Raw genomic sequence first — 26,004 nt, forward strand, 5'->3', positions numbered from 1 at the left:
AAGATAACAAGTCCATAGGTCGTATGTGTTGGCTGCACTGGTCTCCGTCTCTCACGTCACTCACCGTTTTGTCTTTTGCGTAGACAGTGTTACCTTTAATGTTACCACGTATACCACTATACACCAACCGATGTGCAGCGCCATACATGATCATTACAATTTACAATATAGGGTGAGCCACTGAGCTAAACTTACTTGCTTACGTTCTATTGAGTGGTGACTCTTTCAGGACATTCGCATTTCGCTCTGTTCTTTTTGGATGCGTACGTTCAACAGTTCAGTTCTGTTGATTGATTTCTCCTTTTTTTACTGTAAGTATTGTAAACCAATATTTTTCGTTTTTTATACTATTTATTATTTCTGAACTATTGATTGTGGTTTCGTGTTATTTTCGATAGTTTTCAGCCTTTACCCTGCTCGATCAAAACGGATAAAAAAAAATTACCGTCACGAGCTTACCGCACACTAATTCTTTGTCTCTTATTGGACTTTACTTATATCATTCTTTAATTACACATATTTTAGATTTTGACATTTTTAGCGGTGTTTCGGTTTTTTTCCATACTGTTTTACTTTCTTTTTTTGTTTTAACGCATGTTACCTTACCAACTGATAGATCGTCTCATGACCTCGTGGGTCCAAATATTGGAATATGTTTAATATCCATTCAATTGTTTTGATTGTTTATACATCACGTTTTGACTATTTTAGTTTCAGATAACCATTCAAAATGGTCAACGGTCGTATCCCGTCCGTATACAGTAAGACGTACGTGACTCCTCGTCGTCCATATGAGAAAGCACGTTTGGACCAGGAATTGAAGATCATCGGAGAGTATGGTCTGAGAAATAAGCGTGAAGTATGGCGTGTGAAATACACATTGGCCAAGATCCGTAAAGCCGCTCGTGAATTGTTGACCCTTGAAGAGAAAGACCAAAAACGACTTTTTGAAGGTTTGTTTTAATTTATGCCAAACCTGCCATTTTCTTTTGTTAACATGATATGACTATGATGAAATCAAATTATATTCTGACACCTCTCGTCTGAAATTCCGACAGTGTTGCTAATTTAAACCTTACTGAGTTGAATTGTATTTTGTTAAATCATTAAATTTTTTATACTGTTTAATGTGTTGCCGTTTCCTACCCAGTAATGTGATTATTAAATAAACTGTTTACAGGTAATGCTTTGTTGCGTAGATTGGTTCGCATTGGTGTATTAGATGAGGGCCGTATGAAGCTCGATTACGTTTTGGGCTTGAAAATTGAAGATTTCTTGGAACGCAGACTGCAAACCCAGGTAAATATATGTTATTTATTTGTGTAATAATGATAAAAAGCTGATAAATTTATATGATGAATTTATAATTATTTTCTGACACCTCTTCTGAAAAATATTTTTGTTGATAGTTAAATATCTGAGAGTTTACAGCTTCTTATTATCAATTTTTTTTTTAAATTAAATTTCAAACATGCTTTATATTAAGATAAATATGTCATTTTAGGTTTTCAAATTGGGATTGGCCAAATCCATTCATCATGCACGAGTTTTGATCCGTCAAAGACACATTCGGTATGTATTTATTGTTTTCAAAAACTATGCCAATTGTTTTGGGCAAGGATACTGGTAAATTCTATCACGATAATCCTAATCACAATTGGGCTAAAGTATTTGCATTGTGTTAATCCAAGTTCAAATAAATGTTTTTTGATCTTTTTCATGACAATGCTACAATATTATCAATTATCTTTTAATTAAAGCCTATTATTCTTGGGCAAAGATGTTCTTTAATATTATATGAGCAAATCTTAATCATGATAAGGCTAAAACATAATACTTTGGTTAATCAAAGGTCGGAATGTTCATCTTCTGTCTTTTTCATGACAAAGTGACAGCTCAATGCTTTGTATTATTATTTCACTTGTATTAAATGTATATGCCATTTGTTCTTGGGCAAGGATATTCACTATACATGTTAAATAATCCTAATCACAATGGGCTAAATAAATAGACTTTGGTTAATCAAAGGTCAGAATTACTATTTTCTGTCTTTTTCATGACAAAGTGACAACTTTGTACTGAATTTAATTTGTTACATGTGTGAGTTTAGTTATAAATACTAAATTTATATTTACATAGTTTCTTCTACTTAAAGGCTAATAAGTCGAATAATTGTTTTCTTAATTAGATGAAAACCAACTGCCTCTCAATGTTGGCAATGATAAAGATTTTATTTTTAACAGGCCACTTAAAATGTTCATTATTTATAGTGTCATTTTAACGTCTGTATAACTACCATTTAATTGTGTGGTTATGGTCCCTTTGATTAAACCATGTTACTAAGACCAAAAATGTGAGTTACTCATAATTTAAGTCATTTACAAATGTCTTCTTTGATACTTCTTATTAATTACCTTATAGTTCAGAATGAGTTAATAATTTTTTTTTTTAATTTTATAGTGTGCGCAAACAGGTTGTAAATGTACCATCATTCATTGTTCGTTTGGACTCTCAGAAACACATTGACTTCTCCCTGAAATCGCCATTCGGTGGTGGCCGTCCAGGACGTGTTAAGAGGAAGAACTTGAGGAAGGCTAAGACTGCCAAAGATGATGGCAATGCCGCTGAAGAAGAAGAAGATTAATCTTTTTAATCGTTCCTCTTAATCTGTACATTGTATTTTTTTTAATAAAAAATATATTGACTATTAATTTTAAGTTATTATTTAGTTTGGCTCATTTGTGCAGTTATTAAAATACAATATTATTTTACACAATAGAAATTATTGGAAGTATGGATTAATCACATCGACTTCAATTGAATTGACATTTGTTGATGTCCAAAGACAATCTTAATCCATATTTTTGAGAGACCTTATGTTCTTTTGGTATAGACGGGGTTCACCATTAAATACTTTGCATGAGCCACATTATGAATTTGGTAAATTTTCGTGGGCTTAAAAACTTAAGAGTATATAATATTTATTAAAATATGTTGATAAGGTTATGTATTAAATTATTGGTTTTTTTTCTCATTGTAGGCCGCCATTTGGTACTCCGGATTTATAGAAATATTTTTAATTACTAAATTATGATTCGTATTTTGTATGTTTAGTTGAGTATTTTAGCTATTAGGTTACTTGTATTGTAGAAGAATAATATGTAATATGATAATTTCTAATGGCCTTTGTTTATGGTGCTATACTAATTGCTTATGAGTAAAATTAAACTTCGGTGAAGAATAATTGCATTCCATTATACAGTACTTAAGTTTTGGTTATCACTGTACTTGATTTACATGGACAATATTAAAACTGAAATTGTTTGGATTTTCAACTTGTAAATGTATTATTTAGTTAATCGGTAGTTGATATTGCTCATAAAATCATAATTGTAGAACATTGTTTTAAGTTCATAGCATAATAAATTAAATTAAAGATTTTCATTAAACCTTATCAAATATGCTCGCTATGCTAAAATTTAGTTAAATAATGCATTTAAGGGGCAATGTGGTACACAAGTTTGCTACGACGCGCGCAGTCACTAGTTCGAACCCGACTCCGTGCAAAAAATATTCTACAGAATTTTCTGTAGTCTCTCTCCCCAGCTGTCGTTCTGGTTGCCTACTCTGCCCCCCACCGGACCCACTCCTTTAGGAGTGAAGTCCACACACTTGAATATTCTCTTCCTAAGAGAAGGGGGTACAAGTGCTACATACTGCACTCTACCCCTCCCAAGCAAAAAGACTTCGATAAAGACCCAGACAGTCGTTTCGATAATAATAGTTGAAAAAAAAAAAAATACATTTGTCGATTATGAGACATGATATGTACATTTTTTCTTTTATAGTTTTGAGTAATATTTTCTGGTGATAGTAATTGTTTAATTGATTTTGTATTAACTGTGAACACCTTAATTACTAATAGAAAGCTCAACATGTTCATTAGTTATAAGGTGACACTACAATTATGATTTATAATTTAACATTTTTTCCTAATAATACTAATAGCATAATTTGGTGACTGAGGCTACACTTCTGCAAGTCGTGTTTATATTTAATTGTTATTGTTGTATCTAATACGTTTGAGACTTGAACAGTGTAACTTTATGAGATGGTCAAAATTTTGTATTGTGACAATACAAATTAAATTTATAAAACAAATAACAATTGAGAATTAGATAAATCCATTTCAATAACAATAATGTGATATTATAAAACATTCTATTAAGATACAAATTAATGTGTAAGTATTAAAAAATATAATTAATTAAAAAGCGTGGCACTAGTGAATTTGTTCAATATTGTTAATACAAGTATAAATCAATGGGTTTTCAACAAATAATACTTTATAAAGACGGAATTGTTTTCAAATTAAGTTAGAAAAGTACACAAGAAAAAAATTTTTTGTACATACAATACATATACAAATAATAGTAAAAATAAATTTAACAATGCAAAATAGATAAAAATAAAATATATAACGTGACTAAAAGTTTAAAAATAAATACATATTACGCTGCCTTAAGGTAAATTATAGTATTTAAGCACCATAATGTAGTAAAATGTTTAATGTACGCCATTTATAAAATTAACAATAGGTAATATGTTTAAAGCACTATGAATTAGAATTAACCGACGGTACCTTCTTTGATTTCAGCTTCTAAGTCAAACCAACCAGTATAACTGGGAGTGTTTATGTTGACATAGTCACAAATGTTCAACACTATCTGACCCAAGACAGGACTGTGCCAAGTCTTCTTGGTCAGGACAGTCACCTCCAGCTGTTTGCTGTTTAATTCAGCCACTCCCATGATGTACTCAAATGTTTCTTCATATACAGGGTTGCAGTTGTCCTTGTATGTCTATACATTCAAATATAAGTACATATTATTTTCTAAAATATAATAATAACATTTATCATTTCTTCATGCTTTAGAGTCTTACTTCAGTTTTTCGTTTGGTGTTACTGTTTTCTTTTTTGGGTAGCACATACAACTTAACATAAGGATCAGGGATGTCCGAAGGTTCTTTGATTGGTAGGTTACTGAAAAAAATCAATGTGTACATGACTATTAATAATTATCATGCATATAGTGTCAAAACTAATGAAATAATAGTATTCTTACACAACTTTATGAATGGTAACATTGAGACGTTGTCTAGCCACACTGAATGTCAATGTGATTTGTATGCTGCCTAAAATTCCTGTGCCAGGAGCGGGTTCTTCTTCACTATTTGGTTAAAAAATATATAAATAAAAAAGATGTAATTCTATAAGACAATAATACATAGCAATAAAATATGATTCCTACGGTTCATTTAACAGTTCGGTAGTTTCGGCTTGCTCAATGAGTGGTTCTTGATCACCTCCACCAGCATGTGAATTCCGAGATACGGTTGAATCTCTCTTAATTGATGAGGTCCTACTCATACCATCTGTGGGTGTGTTAACTCCAACAGCTGATGACTGAATCTCAGACACGTCTGCAGATGTTATGACACTGTTGACAGATTTTGTTGACTGTACAGATGTCTGTCTTGATAGTGGTTTTGTTACTGAAGCAGTGTCATCATTGACATCAACCAATACGGGCAACTTTTTCAAAAACTAAATAAAGTCGAAAGTAAGTAATCAAGTATTTTTTTTAATTCAATATCAGTGACATACAAAAAATTGAAGTGTGTTATATTAAGTAGTATAAAATATAAATGGTTTTTATATACTAAAAAAAGCCAATAAAGGGGGGGGGAGGATCAAAAATCCAAAACCCTATTGTACGCACAACATTGTGTTAAATTATAGCTTGAATATAAAAACATACTTTGAGTTGCATACAAAACAATAGTTTGCTGTCATGCTGTTGGTTCTTACTGTCGATTATCAGATCATAAGGTTGAGTATCCACTCGCATATTTTGGGCAAGCAATAGTGATGACAATTCGTACACATACAAACCCAACTGAGTATTGGTTTTTTGATCTATAACCTAATTAATAAAAAAAAAAACTTAATATAAATTATATAAACTTATAATAAATTGCTATAAATACCTTAAATTCGATGGTGTCTGTTTCAGGGTTGTTCACTAAAAACGTGAACCCTTGTTCATAGACAGGACGTTCAGTGCGCAACTTTCCTACAGTCGCTTGGGTAGTTTGACCAACTGTTACTCGTACCAATGGATCTGGTTTGCTTTGGGATCGAGCATTCTATAATTTACCAATATTTATAATAGAATATTATATTATTATTAAGATTTTAGAACATAATTTCATTAAAATACACACTGGTAAATTGATTGCCGAGTCTACATACACCATCACTACAGCTGAACTTAGGTTTGTTATTCGAAGTTCTTGAGTTTCAGTGAGGGCCTAAACAGTGTAATATTAAATATACCATGAACAAGATAATATGTAGCTTCACTTTTTTATTACCCTCTTTAATGCACTTTGTTCCAAAGTCAAGTCCAGCCAAAGCATACGCACATGTATCATACCATGTTTGGTGTCTTCCAAGTTTATCCACTATAAAATATAAATGATTGTTTAAAAAAATTATATATCTTAAAAAAAATAAAACGAATGCATAAGAATTAAAATTTTCAATTATTTTTTATACCTTATCAAAATATCCAGTTTTAGCAACATTGCCAATCTGTATTGAAGCTCTACACAATAAAAATGAATAAAAATAAAATTACTTATTATTTATTTTTATAATAGTGTTTCACCTTCCTAGATTTGAATGTTTTTTGCCCACCATTTCATCTTCATCATAAAGTTTAAGCTTCAATACCTGTCCTCTAGGAGAGAATGACGCAAACTATACAAAAGTAGTAATAAAATAATTATATAGTGTTAGAATAAAATATTTGATCTTTAAAATAACATTCATTACCTCACACCAATAATCCCATTTAGGATTCAATTCATTATTAATTGTATGAGTTCTGTATTGTTGAGCACCCAATGTAACAATGACATAAGGATCCGATTTGCCTTTTCTTATCAAACTCATGTCTTTTGCTACCAAATTTTTAGCTTGAAAGATATGTACACGTAGGACACCCTAGAAAAAGAAGACCATAAATAATAATTAATAATCAAATAACATTTTTGAGATCTGGCTAAAGAATGTAGAACTTAGTTACAATACTAACCTCTGGCTCAGGTAACTTTACTACATGTGCAGCTATTTCATTACTCAATACTATAGGCAGTTTATTAGGTAAAACCATTGTAGCGGCTACTTGTTGAGAAATAACTTTTTTCAATACATCACTAAAACAATAATTGTATTGACATTGAAGTAATATTTGATATTATGATGTACAGCAGTTACTTGAGGCCAGGCATATCCAGTACATCAGCAACACCCATCAAATCATAATCAATGTCAGGTTGATTTAGGAAAAAAATCTGCATTCCACCTACCAGTGGTGAAGTAGTGAGTAATGGTTTCATAACTACTCTCATCATACCACGAATCTGTTTATCGACATTTCTACTATTATTAAAATTAGTTCTAAGACTAAAAACTAATTGTCATTACTTGAAAGTCTTTGATGCCGCAAGGGATTCCGCTTACATAGAATGATATGTCACTATCACTAGCAAATCTATAAAACATGAATGAAACATAGTTAATTTTAATTATTGGTTATAAAATATTATGTAGAATGGTAATAAACTAATCATCAATAGATGACGTGGCTTACATAACGTCGATGTCCAACATTATTTGATCACGTGATACTTTATCATAGACTTTGACACCTCCGATTTTGGGTGGCTTAAACAAAATAGTCTATTTTAAATAATGCACTTTATGTGAAATATTATGAACTATTATTTTCAATTGACAATACAATATTAAACACTTCTATGTTTTTCTCTTTAAGAAAGAATAATAAAGAAAGATCTTCTTTCTTTAAGAAAGAAGATTTAGTAAGGATTGAAGATAGCGAAGATAGGAATAGGTGGAAAGATGTGGTTGAGGCAGCGAAGGTCCTAAATGGACTGTAAAAGCTAGAAGAAAGAAAGAATGTTTTTCTCTTTCATACAATGTACAGCATGGGTACGTTCCAAATTTTTATTCAGTAGAACCATTCTAGTCTATTCTATAATCAATGGTAGAATTAATTTAGTATGTTTAGCTTCAATATTAGAAGCTGTATAATCATATCAATTTTTTATCATATTTTAATTTTTAAGTGATTTTGAGTATTTTTAAATATTAATATTTTACACTCATAAATAGCTTAAAAATTAAAATATTGTAAACAATTGACAAAAGAAGATAGATAATGTTCTTTCCTATAAGTTTAATAGAAGTAATTTCATTCTAATACTTAAGCTAAACACATACAATTGGTTCTACTGTGCAAAAATTTGCCATGTTGTATATTTGTAAGAAAGAGACAACACTTGCAACCGTGACGTGTATCTAAGTAGTCAGTACTCACTATTGATCCCAGTCGTAACTTGTCAAACGCAAAATTGTTGATTTTGTATTCACGTAGGCTTTCGGCAACCATTGGTTCTACAGTTTTTTTAATGGTGCTCTGAGCATACGCGCTGATCATTGGCCACATCTGTTTGATAATCTAAAACAAAGCATAATTAAGCATTCAGCAAACACCAGTGAACTGGTTATCGCTTTCCAGCCTTAGATAGTTGAGTAACTATCAGTTATTACTGTTAAGTCTACCTGGTTGAGCCATTCGGCACGATGGATATCTGGGAAGAACACCCAGGATGGTAGCTCCGCAACGTTGGCAGTGATCAGATCTTTCTCATCGGCAGCAGCAGCTAGCTGAGCACGCCGACGCTTTATTCGGCCAGCGTTGCTTAAAAGGTCACGGACGACTGACAGGCAGAAGAAGAATGGCACCAACACCCAGGCGCTGACGGATGCTACGCGCCAAAAACCAAGAGCGTAAATGGTGACCACAGGTACTAGACCTTTGGTCACTCGCCAAACAGTTTGCCGAACGGTAGGTTTGTCCAGTGTGCCGTCCGCTACCTCTGCTTCAGTTACCAACGCTGACGAATTATTGTCGACATCCAATAATCGCAGTTCATCTCCTTGGCGATCTGCCATTGTTGACGAACGATGACAAGAAAAAGGAAAACTTTAAAATGTCGAGACAACAATAACTAGGCGTCAGATAGTCTACGCCACACGAATAAGAACGAGTATATAATGAATACAACTCTACAGAGATAATATTGAATATTCAAAACGATGACATCATAACAATATATTATTTCATGTTTGATATATTGTTGAAACGGCCGAGGCAGTTGAGAGGAGTAGGAGTCGGTCTTCGTCGACAAAATTCGACGGTGACCGGTGGGACTTGTTTGCGGCACTCTGTAGTGTGGATGAACTGTTTCTAAACAAGTAATTTTTATTAATTAATAATTATATTACGATACGTTTATTATTATAATATTTTTTTAATTTTTCGTAATAACGATACGACTTAATCATGCTGTTCGTTTATTTTTCCACCGCTGGTGGACTGGTGGAGTACTGGAGTCCCTAAAAGTTATCATCTCCCTAACTGATAAACAGTCCGTTGTTAACATCTGTTGATAACGACAATCACCCGGGCTAGAGAGCCTATATAATATTAACATTTATAACATAATATCACGGAATAGTCAATAGATGAAATCAAATAAAAATAAAAAAAAATTATTTCATTTATTCTGTGATAATATTATTAATATTATGTAGTTACTTAATACTTACCTACTATTTTTTTTTATAGTATAAATAGTAAAATATATTAATATACTTAATTATTATTCCTAACTTCTTATATTATTATTCGTGTTCAATATGAATAAATTATTATAATATGATTAGATTTATACAAATATAAATAAATAAATAAACATTTAACGATTTAGGAATGCGAATGTTACCCCGTAGTGGCGTATCAATTGGAAGGTTCCCGACTTCCCGAGTGCATTCCATAATGACCATAAGTCCATAAATCCTCGGTATAATACAAATAATATTTTATATTGTCTAAGTAACCTATTTAGGACGTTAAAACATTTTAATATTTGAAAATGTAACGAAAAATAAAATAAATACCTACATAAAAATCAACATCATAAATTCACAATATTAAATACATTGTCGATCGATCAATAATGGGACGGCTGATGAATAAGTTAAGTATAATTAATTATGATTTATAAGTATTTATAAAAATAATACTTAATAATACATATTTTATATAAGATAGTACTTAAGTACCTCAATATTTTATTTTATTATTAAAATTATTACCATCATTTAAAAAGCTTCTATAAAAATAGTTTAGGTACTTTTTAATTTAATAATAATTGTAGAATTTATTTTTAAAGATCTAGAAAACACCTTTGCAGTCGGTATTTGCGAGTTATAAATTAATAACATAATATAACATAATATGCGAATAGAAACAATTGATTTTTTATATGTCATCGGAGCTACAACACCTATTTCTACTATTTAGTTCCTTGTTAGTTAGTCAACTGCTGCTATACATAATATTGTAACAATATAATATTAATATAAATTTCGGTTACCTACACAAAGAAACGCGCATTATAATAAAGGCGACCTTCGTTTGTTTTGGACGTCTTTTCTGAAACGGTTTTAAGTGTTTTAACTTTTATTATTGACGTGATGTTGCGAACATTTGATGAAAGGGAAAGGGAACTTTTGGCAAATTTGTGGAAAATGGAGATTCACATTCCTGAACTTTATCGGCCACAGAGTATGCGATATTTATGGACAATCATAGATACTAATGTGCGCGTTACACAATAATATAACAGTATTATAACTTATAACTTATAAGTTATAAGCAATAGGTATAAAATATTACACAGAATTACTGCTCGAAATAATATACCTAACCTCGATAATAGGATCGAAACAATTAGGTAACTATAATTATAATTTATAATGCCCAGAGCATCTAATATAGTGTATTTCAGATTATCTTTTATTTGATATGAATCATTTGATTTCATTTTGATTTTTTTAAAAATTTAATGAAATTCCTGAATAAACACTAAGTACCCATTTATTAATAACCATATTATTTTAGTTAATATAAGTATAATTATACAGAAATCATACACAACATTACACGATATCGTTGATAAGTATTTTAGCACATTATAATAATAATATACAATTGTAATATTAAAATAGAACTTTTTAATATGGAAATTTTAAACATCAAAAACAATTTATCGATAACAAGGTCAAGCACTCAAGCGTATTGCATAGAATACATAATATTTAGTATTCTATGCGTATAGTCAGGTTGTAATTAATAAAATAAAACAAGTTATAACATTTTTGACATTTAATAGTTATTCACAAAACTTTTTGAAAAATATAAATATACTTAGACAAGAATGAGAGATTTAGTTGTTACGGCGAAGTGAAAGGAACTTAGAACACTAGCTACTATAACTTGATGAAAACATTTTAAAATATTGTGCTTAGAAAATTAATTACATTACCTTCTTAATATGGTACTACATATGCACCTCATTTTATTTCAAATCATACACTTCGTAAGTACTATGTAATTATATTGGAATAATGTTAGATGTCAGTATATTCCAAACATGTTACACGAAGAAGCTAAATAATTTTATAATATTTTTTGCAATATTCTACTTCACCTTTGACTTTTCAATACACAATACAATCCAATTATTAAAAATTTCCTCATCTATTCCAAATGGTTATTTTTCGAGACAAATATTATGTGTAAAATGTATATCACATCTTATGAACATAAAACAATTTTTATAATCAAAAATGATGCATAATCACTTTCCTAAATTAACTCTCCATAATACATATTATATTTTATTATATTTAACTTTTGGTCAAAATCCAGTAAATATAAAATATTAAAATTTATCGAGTAAAGTAATAACAATCAATAGGTACGTACCTAAGTATTATATTTTTATTCCAATAAGAGAGCGCAAAGAACTCACAATTTATACAGGTCTTGGTTAGCCTTTAGAATTCTGACGAATTGTTAAGAAAATTAAAGGAGGGATTCACGATGTATAAATTTGTAATATGAGTAAAAAAAAAAAAAATAACTATGACTAGTATTGTATATATGTGACGTGTTTTTTAATTTTTTCAGTGTTTGTACAAATGAAATAACCATCAAAAACAAGCCCGAACACTCCGAACTGTTTTGATGACTGACGAGTGAGTGACTACTGAACACTAACTAAACGTCTAAACGTTTAACGTGATAATAATAGACCTTCTTTAAATGCTGCTAGTAGAAGTCTGATAAGGTGGACTGCGTGTGAACCGAGAAGGGGTAAGGCCATCTAGATGTTATTGTAATAATGTATTGTTACTTAGACACTAAGTTAGACACTTGTTAGTTAGACCAGCATTTCCCAAACTGTGTTCCGCTGAACCTCAGAGTTCTGTGGGACAATGTCAAAGGTTCCCGTAAGATGTGTGATTATTGAAAAAATTATTTTTTATTATACCTGGGAAAAAATATTACTAAAATTTTGATTGAAAATTGTGTTAAAAAGTTTTTTTAGAAAAATTGGAGTTGAGTAATTGATTACTGTCATTGGGTTTTACGAAACACTAACTATTTTTTAAGCGTGCCAGGTTATGGTCGTAAAAGTAGTTTGAGAATAGCTGACTTAAGCAACACTGAATGCAATATAAGAACATATTTTTAGGCGATTTGTTTAATCTAACATATTTTGTTTAATAGGTACGATTTGTATTTACATACATATTATATTGATAATAATACGCCCCCTCATGAGCATTTTTATGTATGCGGGTGACCTTGCATTCTTTTATTGCAGTGTAACACTGTTTGCTTTTTTTCTTTTTGTAAATAATATTAAAGCGATACTATTTCTATAGCTAAGAATATTGGTATTTATTTACTAATAATCATTATAAATCATTACTTATCTAAAAGGTAAAAATCCTATCATAATTTATAGAATTATATGAAATAATATTAATATTGTTGTATAATAAACGGTGGATACAGTAAAGGTCTGTAATCTATATAATTTCATGTTATCATTTAATATTTAATATTATAGTTTTGGTATAATCTGACTATAGTATAGATTATGTAATACGAATTTGTGTACAATAAAATTAAAAAAATTAATTTGAGAGGTACTTATGAATAAAATTAATTTGTAAAAAGGAATCGGCAAATTATAATAATATTTAGGTATCGTGAGTGGACGGTTTCAAAATTGTTGTATACATTTTAATTGGATTTTGGTATAAACAAAAGAATACTCTGATACAGAGATAATTTAATAATTGTGTGTGTTTTGGTTTTAGTAATCAATGGTTGTTCGTTTATTTTTATACAATAAAGCCCTCTTTATTTTTATTCTAACGTTATTATTGTAATTCTGATTTGGTGTTTTATAAACAAAACTATTCAAATTATAATAATATGTCAAACGAATAGATTTTTACGAAACTTAAATTTAAGTCTTTCTATTCATCTTATAGGTATATTTAATTTATATAAGTATATAGGTAATAATTATGTTATAATTTGTTTTCTTATTGTTATTGAGATTTCTATAAACTTAAATATACAAAAATATTTTACTGTTTTTTTTTTGTGAGCATAAATGCCAAAAATTAAATAAGTTGATTGCTTTAATAAACCCACTCTGAAACGTCATTTAAACATTTTTAATTATAAGTAATTTATTAATAAATAGTAATATAATTACTTACTATACGTCTATACTGCTGTTTGCATTTTGGCACTCTGCTGTATAGTATTATTATTTATTCTTATTTGAAATTTATTTTCCTTTTCTTATGTACCTATAAATGTATCTTTGACAATAACTTACTAATAACTATTATTTGCTTAGTGGATGAATTTGTTGTTTTTTTTTATCATAAGTTATGGTGACTAAAGCATAACGCACAAATATAATAAATAACTAATTAGATGGTTTAATAATTGTTTAAATATTTTACCTAAAATTTTAAAGTATAACTGTATAAGGAGGTAATTTAAAGGTATAGTATAATAAATAATAGTAATTTGTTCAATTTCACGAAACAGTGCGTTTAAACTATATATATAAGAATCCCATCAGTTTATTTATTTAAATCAATGGTTAATGCTTTCGTGGTTTCGTGTATAGTATTTAGTTAAAAGTATATTTATTTATTTACAATGAAAATTATGCAAATACTGCAACAATAATCATTGCACAATAACAAGACGAGTTTCATAAAAATGTACACTCAGTAATGGTGATTGGTAATTAATATTTTTTTCTTTAATAATTTGTAATAATTTTGTTCTATGATACGAATCTGTACACAATATAGCTAATAAATTGTAAATGTGTTTTATTACACATAAAACTGGCGTATACCTACCGTATTTTTAATACATAATATATTATTATTATACATTGATGATGAAAAATATTAGGATAGAAAATATATACAAGAAAAATCTATTATTAAACTAGTGCATATTTTGTTTTTAAAATTTATTTTTAGCTGTATATAACATAATGTGATAGTAACTTATTTAGGCTCTAGAGAAAAAAAATTATTCATTTAATAAGTCTAACACAATATTTAACGTTTGATAATAAATTTAATTTTTACATAATATAGTACAATATACTTAAACAATATATAATGTTATAGTTATGAATGTTATGACTTATGAGTTTATAGTGTACGCGACTATATATATATATCGCATATGCGAATGGAAGTCAATTGAACTACTTATCGTTATGTACGGATAGTATTAAATAATAAAATCGATATTAACACGGAAGCAGTGGCTTATTTATGGGTCTGCATTGGGGATATTATATTTTTTTCTTTGACTTTTTTCATTATTATTTTTCCGAGGTCTATAATTCGTTATACTAACATTGTCAAAATCCCTATCTTCACACTGTTGGGGTGTTCGGTTGTGTTATTACTTGTCTTATATAGTATATAGGTACCTAGGTATATTGTATTGCATCTCAAAATTTATATTATTAATTATTTTACTGAAAACGTAAATAATAAACTAACAACTAGATTACCTAAGTCACGTTACGTGGTTCTTATAAGAATGACGTTTAAATATTACACACAATTTGTTAGTCAATTATATTGTGTATTTAAATAAAAAAAGTTTTTTTATTATATAAATATCATATATAAAAAAGCATGTATAAATATTTAATTTATGTATTTATCTTTAATGTTATATTTATAAAACAATCAAAATTTTACCAATTTTTAAATTTGATGATTATATCATATATCATATATGAAGCAGTTGAATACATACTTTTCTTAAAAAGTTGACGTATTAATAAAGGATAATACGTAGATCGAACAAATAATTTTTGATTAGGTAAGTGTTTAAAGCGTATTATATTTTTATAATTATTAACGACTAGACGAGTGGTGAAAAAATATTTTGAGGACTACCCATTTTGAGGGAAGTGTATTGCCCACCCTTTGTGTATTCAATCTTAAAATGCTTACTGTGTTGTATAAAATATCATTTATATGTATTCAATGTTTGATAACAATTATATCTAAATTTACATTTTTAGAAAAGTATTTTGCTATAACGATAATGAAATAAGAAATATAGGTTATTGTCAATAGAAAATCTAAAAACCTTGTACTGCGGTCAGTAACAAAAATTATTTGAAAAATACTAGTATAATCAATTAAATGGTTCACATATTATCGATGATGAACGTAGGTATGCGTACTGCGTATATAACAATATGACTTCACTGAAAACGTTCGTAAACCCTTTAAAATAATTAAAATAAATAATATTTAAGACTGCAAATATGTTGTTATAAGAGTGTCAAATGTCAATGTCAAATGATTATTTTAAAAGACTATAAGTGTATTTCGTTCAGACTAAATATGACTTCTTACGCAGGTATAAAGTAGAGATTTAAAATGTGTACATAAATATTTATTTTTATTACTAATTATTAGGTTTTATAACTTAATAACTTATAAGAAATCGGAAATGAGTTTATTGTTCAAATAATACAATATATGATGTATTTGTCGGAATGTTTATTACGTGTACTCATATACTTGATAATATGTACGTGTATATAATTGGCTATATTATATTTAATAGATTGTGTGGATACACGTCTTATTTTAAACCAGTAACCTATAAAATATGTTATACAGTTCTTAATATTACTACTCCAACGACTTATTATCATTTACTTCATATTGTGAGGTATTTTATAGTTTACGTGTGGAAAAAGAAATGTAAAGGTATTTTACGAGCACAATTAAATACATTATAAATTACCTATATCTTTTTGTGCCGTCATTTTGGTGTAGAGGTGTCATGATGGTGTGTACTACGTGTTACTGTGTTAGGTTTTCATATAGGACATATCTATTATAGATATTATAGATACCCATATCTACTTCCGAACTGTCTACTGTGAATTTTATACCGAATTATATCTTGTTACAGGTTCTAGCGAGTAAATTGTTCGGTGCTGTTGTAGTATCGTAATACGCTGCTTATATTGATAGAAATTATTTTTGAAATGAACATTTCGAAAAAATATAAATCAAAAAGGATACGACCACCATACAATGAAGTGAATAAAATTGGTAAAAGAATTTGTTTATATGTATAAAGCGTTAAAACAAACATTGTTTGACCAAGTGGGGGGAGGCTAATTAAGAGTATTTTGGTGGACTCCTAACCGTTTGTAAGTACATTTTCAAAGCACGCGTATTTCTAAATTTCTAATCTAGATAAACTTTCTGTTGTTCACTAAGTTTTGTGTGCCACGTATGATCAATCAGAAATATTTTTTATTTTATTTACCTATCCTATTTGAAATATTTATTGTATACCTAATAATTAATAAATATGTATATTATTTGCAATTAATTATTATTCTCATATTAGTATTTTTTATTTAATTTAAAAGTTAAAAATTATTAAAATGTTTCAACATTAACTGTTATAATACCTACCTACTATAAACTACAAAAACAACATAACATAAATCTGGTATTATTAATAAAATAATGAGCAACAAAAAACTAAATTATACTTGTAAATAAATATGTAACTAAAGTTAATGTAATTCTCAATATTATAATATAATATATTAATACACGAATAAAATTAATTTCGGCTTTGATTGAAAGTGTTGATTATGTTCCATTCCAAAACATTGTGTAACAACCTTATGTCTTTTGTACTTGTAGAGATAATACAATTCATTTATCGAAAACCAGTTAAGATCTTAAAAAATATAAGGATTTTTAAGATTATATTCTGATAGTCATGGAAGAGTGTAAAATAATGTTGAAAATTCTTTGTGTTGATTAAGATATTTCCTTTAATTTACGATAAAAGAATCACCCAATATAATATTATATTTATAGTATAATCAACATAAAACTGTTTTTTTAATTTTTTTTTTCTATCAGATATAGAATCGCTGTTTTAATTCGTCGAGAAAATAAATGAAAAATAGGTGGTACGTAATGCATGTTGTTATCTGAAATACCAATGACTTGAAATATTTTAACTTATAACTAGGACTGTCGTACCTTGTACAGATTTCATAATTACAAACGATGATGTTTTGATAGAAAGCCAAATCGATCCGAGTTGACAATAGATACGTACTCTTACGATTATTCTTATAAATAAATAAAATATCTGTATTACTAACACCTATCTATACGACCTACCTATTGTGTATTATTATTATAAAAAACGTAATTTATTTTAATTATCACTTACGATAAGTGCGAAATTACATCATAATAATATTATGTATAAATATGTACATATTTATCGTATAATTAGTCAATTATAAATAAATATATTGTGTATTTGTTTACTAACTAATATTAAATGGTTTTATTATTATTATTATTATTGTTTAAAGAGTTATATATTAATTATTACAAAGAAATTTGTTATCCGAAAAGATATAAATGAGACGCTCCGTGTTCTCTTTATTATTCAATAAAGCATTGCTATTTAGAATTGTGATTTGAGAAATAATATACATATCTAGCTAACAACGAGTAATAATAAGTAAAAAAAGGTTGAAAACTACATACGACAGTATAACAAAGAAGTCAAATAAGTATGTAGTAAATATAGGTATGCTTGTTACTCTTACTTTTTTCTTTAAATTATGTATTTATATTACATTTTTTATGCTTGGAATTTTTAACTATATTTAAGGATCATATTTTAAGATGCTTTTAATATCATTAAAGGAGTAACATCTGGAGAGACAAACTTATTTTTTTTAAATGAAAAAATACCCTTTTTTACTGTAAATTGTTAAGTATCGATGATATATTTTAGAAAACGTTGATGTATTATCTAAATTGAAATAAGAATGAGTAGTTTTTGAGATATTAAAATCTATGTTCACATAAATCGGAAATTTCTTATTAATGGTTTTAAATACTTATTTACTTATTATACTTAGGCATTTTTTATAAATAACAAAATGTATAAAATTAATATAAATTGCTATAATTCTTAAATCATTATAGCTTACAAATATATTACGATTAAAGTTTTATCAGGAAATAGGCTCGAAATCTATATGGTAACATTAGAAACATAGTTAAATATTTTACATTAACTTAACCAACTCAAAATCTATTCATTAAAATTTATATTTAAATGCATAAAAAGTCTTATAAAAATCATCTACTTAAGAATATACAGTAAAAATGAGTTCCATTTGAAAATAAAAAGGTTTTTTGATTTTTTTATAAATGTTTTTATTCGAATTCTGAAGATTATTAGAGGTCTACATACTATGTAGGTACTTTTTATGGAATAAAAATATATTTGTAGGTACTTACTTACAAATTAGTAGCAGAATTTGTGACATATTTGTATAAATTTTTACAATATTTCGACAAAATTCACCTACTTGATGTATTCGATAGTATATGAATCGTTTATCTTTGATGTAGTTTTGACAATAATAAGTAGTCAAATCATTTTCATAAAAATATGTTTTATGCAGTGCTCAATTGGGGGGGGGGGGGGCGCAGGGGGATGGAGTATCCCAACTAATTTTTCAGAAATTTTAGCGTACCTCTACTTATATTTATAAGGGGAACGTATGGGACGCATGCATGCTGCATCATTCTGCAATTTTATCAAAATGCACGTGGTGACATCATCATTTTGACAATTTATTTATTTATGATAATTTATGGAACTATTTAAATAAGTAGTTGATGGATTGTATTTTATTTAGTTACTTTTAAATTTGTTGTTACATTTAATAAGGTATAACTATAATATACAATATAATATTTACAGTAATATTTTTTATATGTTTAAAGAGGGGGCTCAGTAATGTTTAAAAAGTGATGGGGATGCTCTTTTTTTAAAAGTTTACAGAGACCCCCTACTTTTATTTTGCCAAATCGAGCACTGGTTTTATGTTTATCTACCTATTTTTGACAAAAGTAAATTATGTTATTTATTATTACATGGGTGTTTGAATGTTTATTTTATATATATATATTATATGTAATACGTATACATATATATTTTTTAAATTCAATGGCATTTCATTGATGCTATATAGACCTAAATAATCTATAAAATATTTACCAAAATTTTTTTGTGTAGTCAATTAGGATATTATGAGCTCTATTTTTATAACAATACTTTTGATATTAAATAATTTCACATCGTTGATTTATTAATTTCGTAGTCATAAACTGGTTATATATCATCGAGAGTTTTTAGCTTGTTTTTGATAATATTTTATTTAGTTACTGTATTATTACAAAAATTAACCAAATTCCAAAAATCAAGTTGCCTACAATTTAACGGTTTTATTTTCAGTACTTATCTTAAATATATTCAAAAATTAAATTATTGAAATAAATATTTATAAAATATTTATAAATATTTTATAAAAGTTTAAATATTCATGTTATATTTTAATAGTATTAAATATTTCTTATTTATTCTAAATTAAGCAATATTCGATCATCGATTATTTGCAGCGGTCAAGGTTTGTAGCTATATAATATATGGTTTATAATAATTAAACTATTGTAAAAGTGTATTATAATGCCTACAGTCTTGTAAAGAATACTTTTATTATGTATTTGGATAAATTATAAAAGGTTGGGAAAGTATTAAGAATTTGTTTTTGAATAACGTTGGGGATATTATAATTATTATAGTCATATCTTAATTTTTAATGCTATTTTTTACATGCATACATAGTTAATTGATGTTATGCAATTAAATTTTAGTAGCAATAAAAAAATATTACAGGATTTTTCTTGTTTATACTTAATTTTATATTTTTAGTGTATACTAGGTTTATATTATAAACTGTATGGGCTGAGTCCTTTAGGAAAGGTATTAAAAACAATTTTCGGCTTAATATACAATAGTTAGAAACGTTCGAAAGAAGAAAAAATTATGACTTGTATAAACTATATGCCAAGCCTAATATTATATCAAAATTAAGAAAATGGAATGGTTTGGACACGTATGGATGGCAGATAACAATATTATAAAAAATGTACTAACTGAAACCATACATAAGAAAAGACCAATAGGTACCTCGCATAGGTAAAAATAATTTCACTCGCCCAAATGGCACAAATGAGAGTCACCCAAACGGACTATTATTTTTTTGGTCAAATTTATTACCTTCGCCCAAAATACCACCGCCCACCACGTATGAGAAAGAAATTATGCTTCAGAGAAAGGTATCAACATCTTGGTAAGAAATGTGTCAGCCGAACCTGGAATTTAATAGGGACAGATGGAGAGCATTGTTTGTGGCAGATCAAGTTCTATAGGTTGAGCTAAAAAAAAAAGTAAAAAGAGAATTAAAAATTGAAGGTGGGGTCCGTATGGGTGTCAAATGTTTTATGAGTTCATTATTTATATAATTGGTGGAACTGAAAGGTAAAATAGTACGTAAAGTAGAATGAGACGATTGTTGAGAAACTTTAAAGTCAATTAGGCAAAGTAAGGTTAGAAAGTAAGGTTAGGAGAATCAACATCACCTGTTAAAAGACCTTTTAAAAATGTATTTAGGATAATAATCATATGGAGGATAAAAAGTATCTGAAAGATAGCTGTTAATTTATGAAAATATATTTTTTTTCGGAAAAAGTATTAAAATATAAAATGAAAATACTAAAAAAATCATATTTTTAGAGTATGTAATCAAATATTTATTTTTTAAACGTATTGAGAATAGTATTCAAATACAAAAGAAGAAAAATTCTTTTATTTAAATAATAAATACCTACTTAATAGTATTACATTTCTGTAATAATATTATTTAGTGAGAAAATAAGGATGGTTAATATTATTGTGATGCGTTATAAAAATTTGAATGTATGATATTTAGTTTAAAATTAAAAAAAAAAAAAAAAAAAATGAAATTTTAGTCTTTAACTAATATGATATAATATTACTGTGTATGCTCAAAAGCTGAACTTTGAAATAAATACACCTATTTTACTTATCGTAGGTTAAATTTGAACGTGTTAAACATGGGTTAGTATAAATTATATATGTTAATTACCTATGGAATGACGTACATGGTCCTTGGTTAGTGCGGTGTCCTCGTTATAACTTGATTGAAGACCAAAAGAGTGAATGGCCAAGCGAGTTTATATTTTTTAATAGGACACATTATAATATTATTGATTATAAATAGCCAATTTAATGCATTTAATAATCAATGTCGTATGAGGTATTTTTGTTAATAATCTCTACCCATCATTTTAGTCATACTATTTACGTAGTCACATCATGTATGCGTACTACAAGATACATATTGCCCAGGAAAATAGTTAAATTACTTAAATTTACTTTTAATAATTTTTTTTTTTTTTACTTTACAGCATATTAATAAATATTGTATGTTTGTATATAGGTAGTATAAGTACGAACGTTTGATATACTTTTGTGTTACGTAGACAATTATTATTTTCACAAGTCTATGTATGTGTTTAAAATAAGTATATGTATAACGTATTGTTTAATGTTTATTTGGAACTAATATTGACTCGAATTGACGTCGTAGCAATATTTGAACAGCAGTCTTGTAAGATAGATATAAAGTCGATATGTTTATTGAAATGTCATCCGTTTAGGATTATCGTTTTTTTTTTTTACTAGAACTAAATTTAAGTAACATGGATTCACGGTTGGCTTTGGTATTGTGATTTAAACTTGTGTTCATTGAATAGACAATTCAGACGTTACAATGTTTTTAATTTGAATAAAATGCGTATTCCTTTTAATATGCTATAAAACATTTCTAGCAAATACTCTGAATGACAGTTAAGTGATGAGTATATTTGGTTAAATGATTTTATTGCAATCTATAATAGTAATAACTAATAAGGTATAATTATTATTTGAATTAATATAGTCTTGAAAAATAAAAGCCATACTTATTCTTACATACTCGTACATATTATAATTTAAGTTTAAAATGTTTCAATTAACGAACTATCAATAAGGATGTAGTATCTGTTATTGTTATTATACTCGGTTGGCTTTGATTATTTTGTATTTTTAAATATAAATTTTAATTTGTGTATATTGCACTTTGAGAGAGGTTTCTGGAAGAAATGTAATCTAGTTGATTTTTTTTTTGTAGGGTTAAAAAAGGGGATATTATATATTTTTTCAAAATAATCCATAGGGAAAAAATATCGGGAAAATGGGAACTTTTATGCAACTACAGTTTCTGGTCAAAAATTTCCAAAAATCACAAAAAGTCTATTATGAAGTTAAAAATTAATACAATTTTTAATTTTATAACTAAAGTTTCAATATTTAATATAAGATTTTAAATACGTAATTTAGATTAAAAATAAAAAAAAAGTTTAGTGAAAAATCACTTCATTTTTTTTAAGTGTTTAAATTTCAAATGTTGACAATACTTGAAATCAACGATTTTAGTCGCTATGTAATAATTTAAAAAAATATTTATCTTAAAACATATTTTTCATGATATTATTTTCTGTATACCTACAATGCCATTTTCATAAATTTAGAATAATTTTAAGCTATTTAAACCACGAACGTATCACATGCTTTTTGATAGGTGGAATTGACGTATAAGTTATTAAAAATAATATATTATATAACATTATTTTATTTTACACAGATTCCATCCCATATCGGCGTTTCACCGAAAAATTGGCGACGAAAACAGCAAGATCTTTCGACCTAAAATATATTCATACTGAAATTCATGCCCTTAAAATAAAATGTCGTTCCCCATGGTCACATCTGTTTGGAAAAACAAATAAAAATCAAACTCTCTAATCTACCAAAATGGCTAGATCTCTTAATTAATGTTAGGTACTTGACATGAGGAGATTGTGGTCACTAAAGTGAACATTGGACATACAAGACTCTAATGTGTAAAGAACCTGAACCCATGTTTTGAACGAGTCCTTGCGTACTCTTTGTGAAGCACTTATGTATTCTTTGAATCATCTCATCGAAGTAACATTCGGTCTCGGGCAAGAATAAAAAATTATAGATTTCTTTATGACAACCGAATTTACAGCAAGTATCAAGAACAACACACCACCCACCAATTAAAGGTATGATCTATAATCTATATTACCAAAATTTTAATATTATAATTAAAATAATTATCGCAATTGTCTAAAATTGTTTAACCATTTTTTTCTAATAAATACTGTATTTGAAGTTATAATCTGAAAAAAAATATTTATATTATGTAATATATGCGACGATTTTTTTAAAACTTGGTTAACATTTTGTACTTCTATATAATAGAAAAATAAATTACTAAAGAGTAATAAAAAATCAGTAAAAATAGAGAGCTACCTACTTATACACTTATTTATAGTTGTTTTTCTTAAAAGCAATGATTGATAATTGAATTCAAATTTAACACATCCTTTAGAGTGACCTACTCAATGATGAGGCCCACTCCAAATACTTACTATATATTAGATCGAATTCCCTGATTTTTTAATTTTAATATACCGATTCCAATAAATATTAAATTTCTAGAAAATATATTATGCTGAACGATGGCTGAGTTATGTGTTTATTTGGTTAACAAATTTTAATAAAAATGCAAATTTATTTGAATAAAGGTTATACTGCCTCTACAAATAGTATGGTTCAAGAAAATGTAATTACAATTAAAACTCGATCTGCAAAACTATATAGGGTATAATATATACCTGTACGTATAGGTGGTGTACCTAACCGATTTGAACAAAAACCGATTCATAAAATTAAATTTAAACTAATATCATTATATCATTATATATCACTTAAAAAGTTGAAAACGGATATTTTCAACTTATAATATAGTTATTCAGATTATTGATCCAAATTTGATGGTTTAAACTTTCAATTTCGTATTTCCTAACTAATAATAATATGTTATATATACATATAAGTTCTATATATATTTCTCTTGTCACAGAAACAGTTGGCTTAATTTTAATACAACCCTACAGATACATATACAATTATGTAATTATATTGTAATTATGAAATATTATAAAAATAAATATAATATTTAAAAAAATATATTTTATTATATAATTAAGTCGATGCATACAATTGATTACTTATATTTTCATTTTCCGACCGATGTCATAGTTATGTTTTATAAGGTATATACAAAAAGCGCTTTTTGAATTTATAATCTAAATTAATAATTCAATTAAAATTTAACATTTTATTTAAACATGAAATTTTTCAGACGGTAGGTCTTGATGAGCATAAGCGTCAGTATTATAGTGGTCTTTCAGCTACCCATTATCCACCAAGGACAAAATGAAAAATTACACCTACACATCGGGAGATGTCCCTTTATGCGCTAATGGTTTCGACCTCTGTCTACTAAATTAATTACCAATGTTGTAGGAATATAATGGGTGCGCTGTCGCAGGTTTTAACGTCTTTGAGTCACCTGATTGTATTATATACAAATTGTCCAACGGATTCTTTCAAAAATAACAGTAAATAAATTATATAATTTAGCACACGTGTTTCCTTTGTTATAGCTTAAATAATATTATGTGGCTTTTATTTACAAAAATAATATATAGCATTATTATTTTATTTTATAATTTTAAAACTAGCATGATAAAGTATTAGACAGTATTAAATAGTAAGTAAAAACACATACTCAGAAGATTTAAAAAGACGGTTATTAGCTAAAAATAAATCTAAACACTTTACTCGGATTATCTTAAGTTTAAGCTTGATTATCGTTAACATTTTGAATTCCTTTAATTCTAGTGAAATATATTAAAATATTTCTATGAACAATTTCTTATTATATTATTGACCATTCTAAGAGTATCCAAAGTAGAGCGACATTGCCTAGCCTTAAGTTTACGTGATATTTTAAATGAATTTTTGGTTAACGTTCACTGGGTGCGGTCAAAAAAATTTAAATAAATTCGTACGTCACCCCTTGACGTTGAAAATTAATCACGCCGGATATTGTTTACTTTTTACTACAATATATCGCTTTGTAATTCAAACAAGTTTTGTAATAACGCGTGTTTATATTTTTAACTTTTGAAGTAAATTTATTCATTTTATCGTTTGATATTTTATCCGTTTGTCGATAGTAGTCATTGTTACTAGCCACTATGCTATAATAACAATCGATATAGTACTGTATTTTATTAACATTTTATCTTAAAGTTACGCACGCCCGGTGTCTTTGATGTAAGCCACTTAATGTACATCACTGTTTTGATCAAGTTAATAATAATATTAATAGAAAAAATGAGTCCACGATACCGCTAGTTAGATTATAGTATCAACTATCAATAAGTGGTTCTGGTTCTAACCTATATATTTTTACGACTTCATGAATAGTGATCAT

General features: G+C 27.6%; 2 protein-coding genes and 1 long non-coding RNA gene across 7 annotated transcripts; 2 read left to right on the forward strand and 1 right to left on the reverse strand.

Annotated features, from left to right (window-relative positions):
- The first annotated feature begins 139 nt into the window (after nt 1-139).
- On the forward strand, nt 140-2,711 carry LOC114132723 (40S ribosomal protein S9). 2 transcript variants are annotated; one of them, XM_050202299.1, is made up of 5 exons: nt 140-311; nt 712-953; nt 1,181-1,299; nt 1,505-1,572; nt 2,189-2,351. In XM_050202299.1, the coding sequence occupies exons 2-5, from the start codon at nt 731-733 to the stop codon at nt 2,190-2,192; spliced, it is 414 nt and encodes a 137-aa protein (XP_050058256.1). In that variant the 5' UTR covers nt 140-311; nt 712-730; the 3' UTR covers nt 2,193-2,351. The 2 variants fall into 2 exon arrangements, with proteins under 2 accessions (XP_050058256.1, XP_027854064.1); XM_027998263.2 differs by lacking the exon at nt 2,189-2,351 and adding an exon at nt 2,461-2,711 and having other exon boundaries at nt 141-311.
- Nucleotides 2,712-4,163: 1,452 nt separating this feature from the next.
- Nucleotides 4,164-12,134, reverse strand: LOC114132732 (extended synaptotagmin-2). Of its 2 annotated transcripts, XM_027998278.2 has the most exons (18): nt 11,988-12,134; nt 8,714-9,401; nt 8,469-8,609; nt 7,722-7,795; nt 7,556-7,622; nt 7,346-7,491; nt 7,164-7,284; nt 6,902-7,072; nt 6,735-6,826; nt 6,623-6,671; nt 6,439-6,528; nt 6,289-6,375; nt 6,052-6,210; nt 5,823-5,987; nt 5,313-5,608; nt 5,127-5,231; nt 4,945-5,044; nt 4,164-4,862 (listed from the first exon to the last, which is right to left on the reverse strand). In XM_027998278.2, the coding sequence occupies exons 2-18, from the start codon at nt 9,104-9,106 to the stop codon at nt 4,629-4,631; spliced, it is 2,490 nt and encodes an 829-aa protein (XP_027854079.1). In that variant the 5' UTR covers nt 9,107-9,401; nt 11,988-12,134; the 3' UTR covers nt 4,164-4,628. The 2 variants fall into 2 exon arrangements, with proteins under 2 accessions (XP_027854079.1, XP_027854078.1); XM_027998277.2 differs by lacking the exon at nt 11,988-12,134 and having other exon boundaries at nt 8,714-9,546.
- Nucleotides 12,135-12,242: 108 nt separating this feature from the next.
- LOC114132734 (uncharacterized) lies at nt 12,243-23,865 on the forward strand. Of its 3 annotated transcripts, XR_007604636.1 has the most exons (4): nt 12,243-12,377; nt 16,572-16,714; nt 17,549-17,598; nt 17,661-17,869. It is a non-coding gene; the product is annotated as an uncharacterized LOC114132734 (long non-coding RNA). The 3 variants fall into 3 exon arrangements; XR_003593076.2 differs by lacking the exons at nt 17,549-17,598; nt 17,661-17,869 and adding an exon at nt 23,275-23,865; XR_007604635.1 differs by having other exon boundaries at nt 17,549-17,869.
- Nucleotides 23,866-26,004: the final 2,139 nt, after the last annotated feature.

This window comes from Aphis gossypii, chromosome 2 (genome assembly GCF_020184175.1).
Source record: "Aphis gossypii isolate Hap1 chromosome 2, ASM2018417v2, whole genome shotgun sequence".
Classification (NCBI taxonomy): Eukaryota; Metazoa; Arthropoda; class Insecta; order Hemiptera; family Aphididae; genus Aphis; species Aphis gossypii.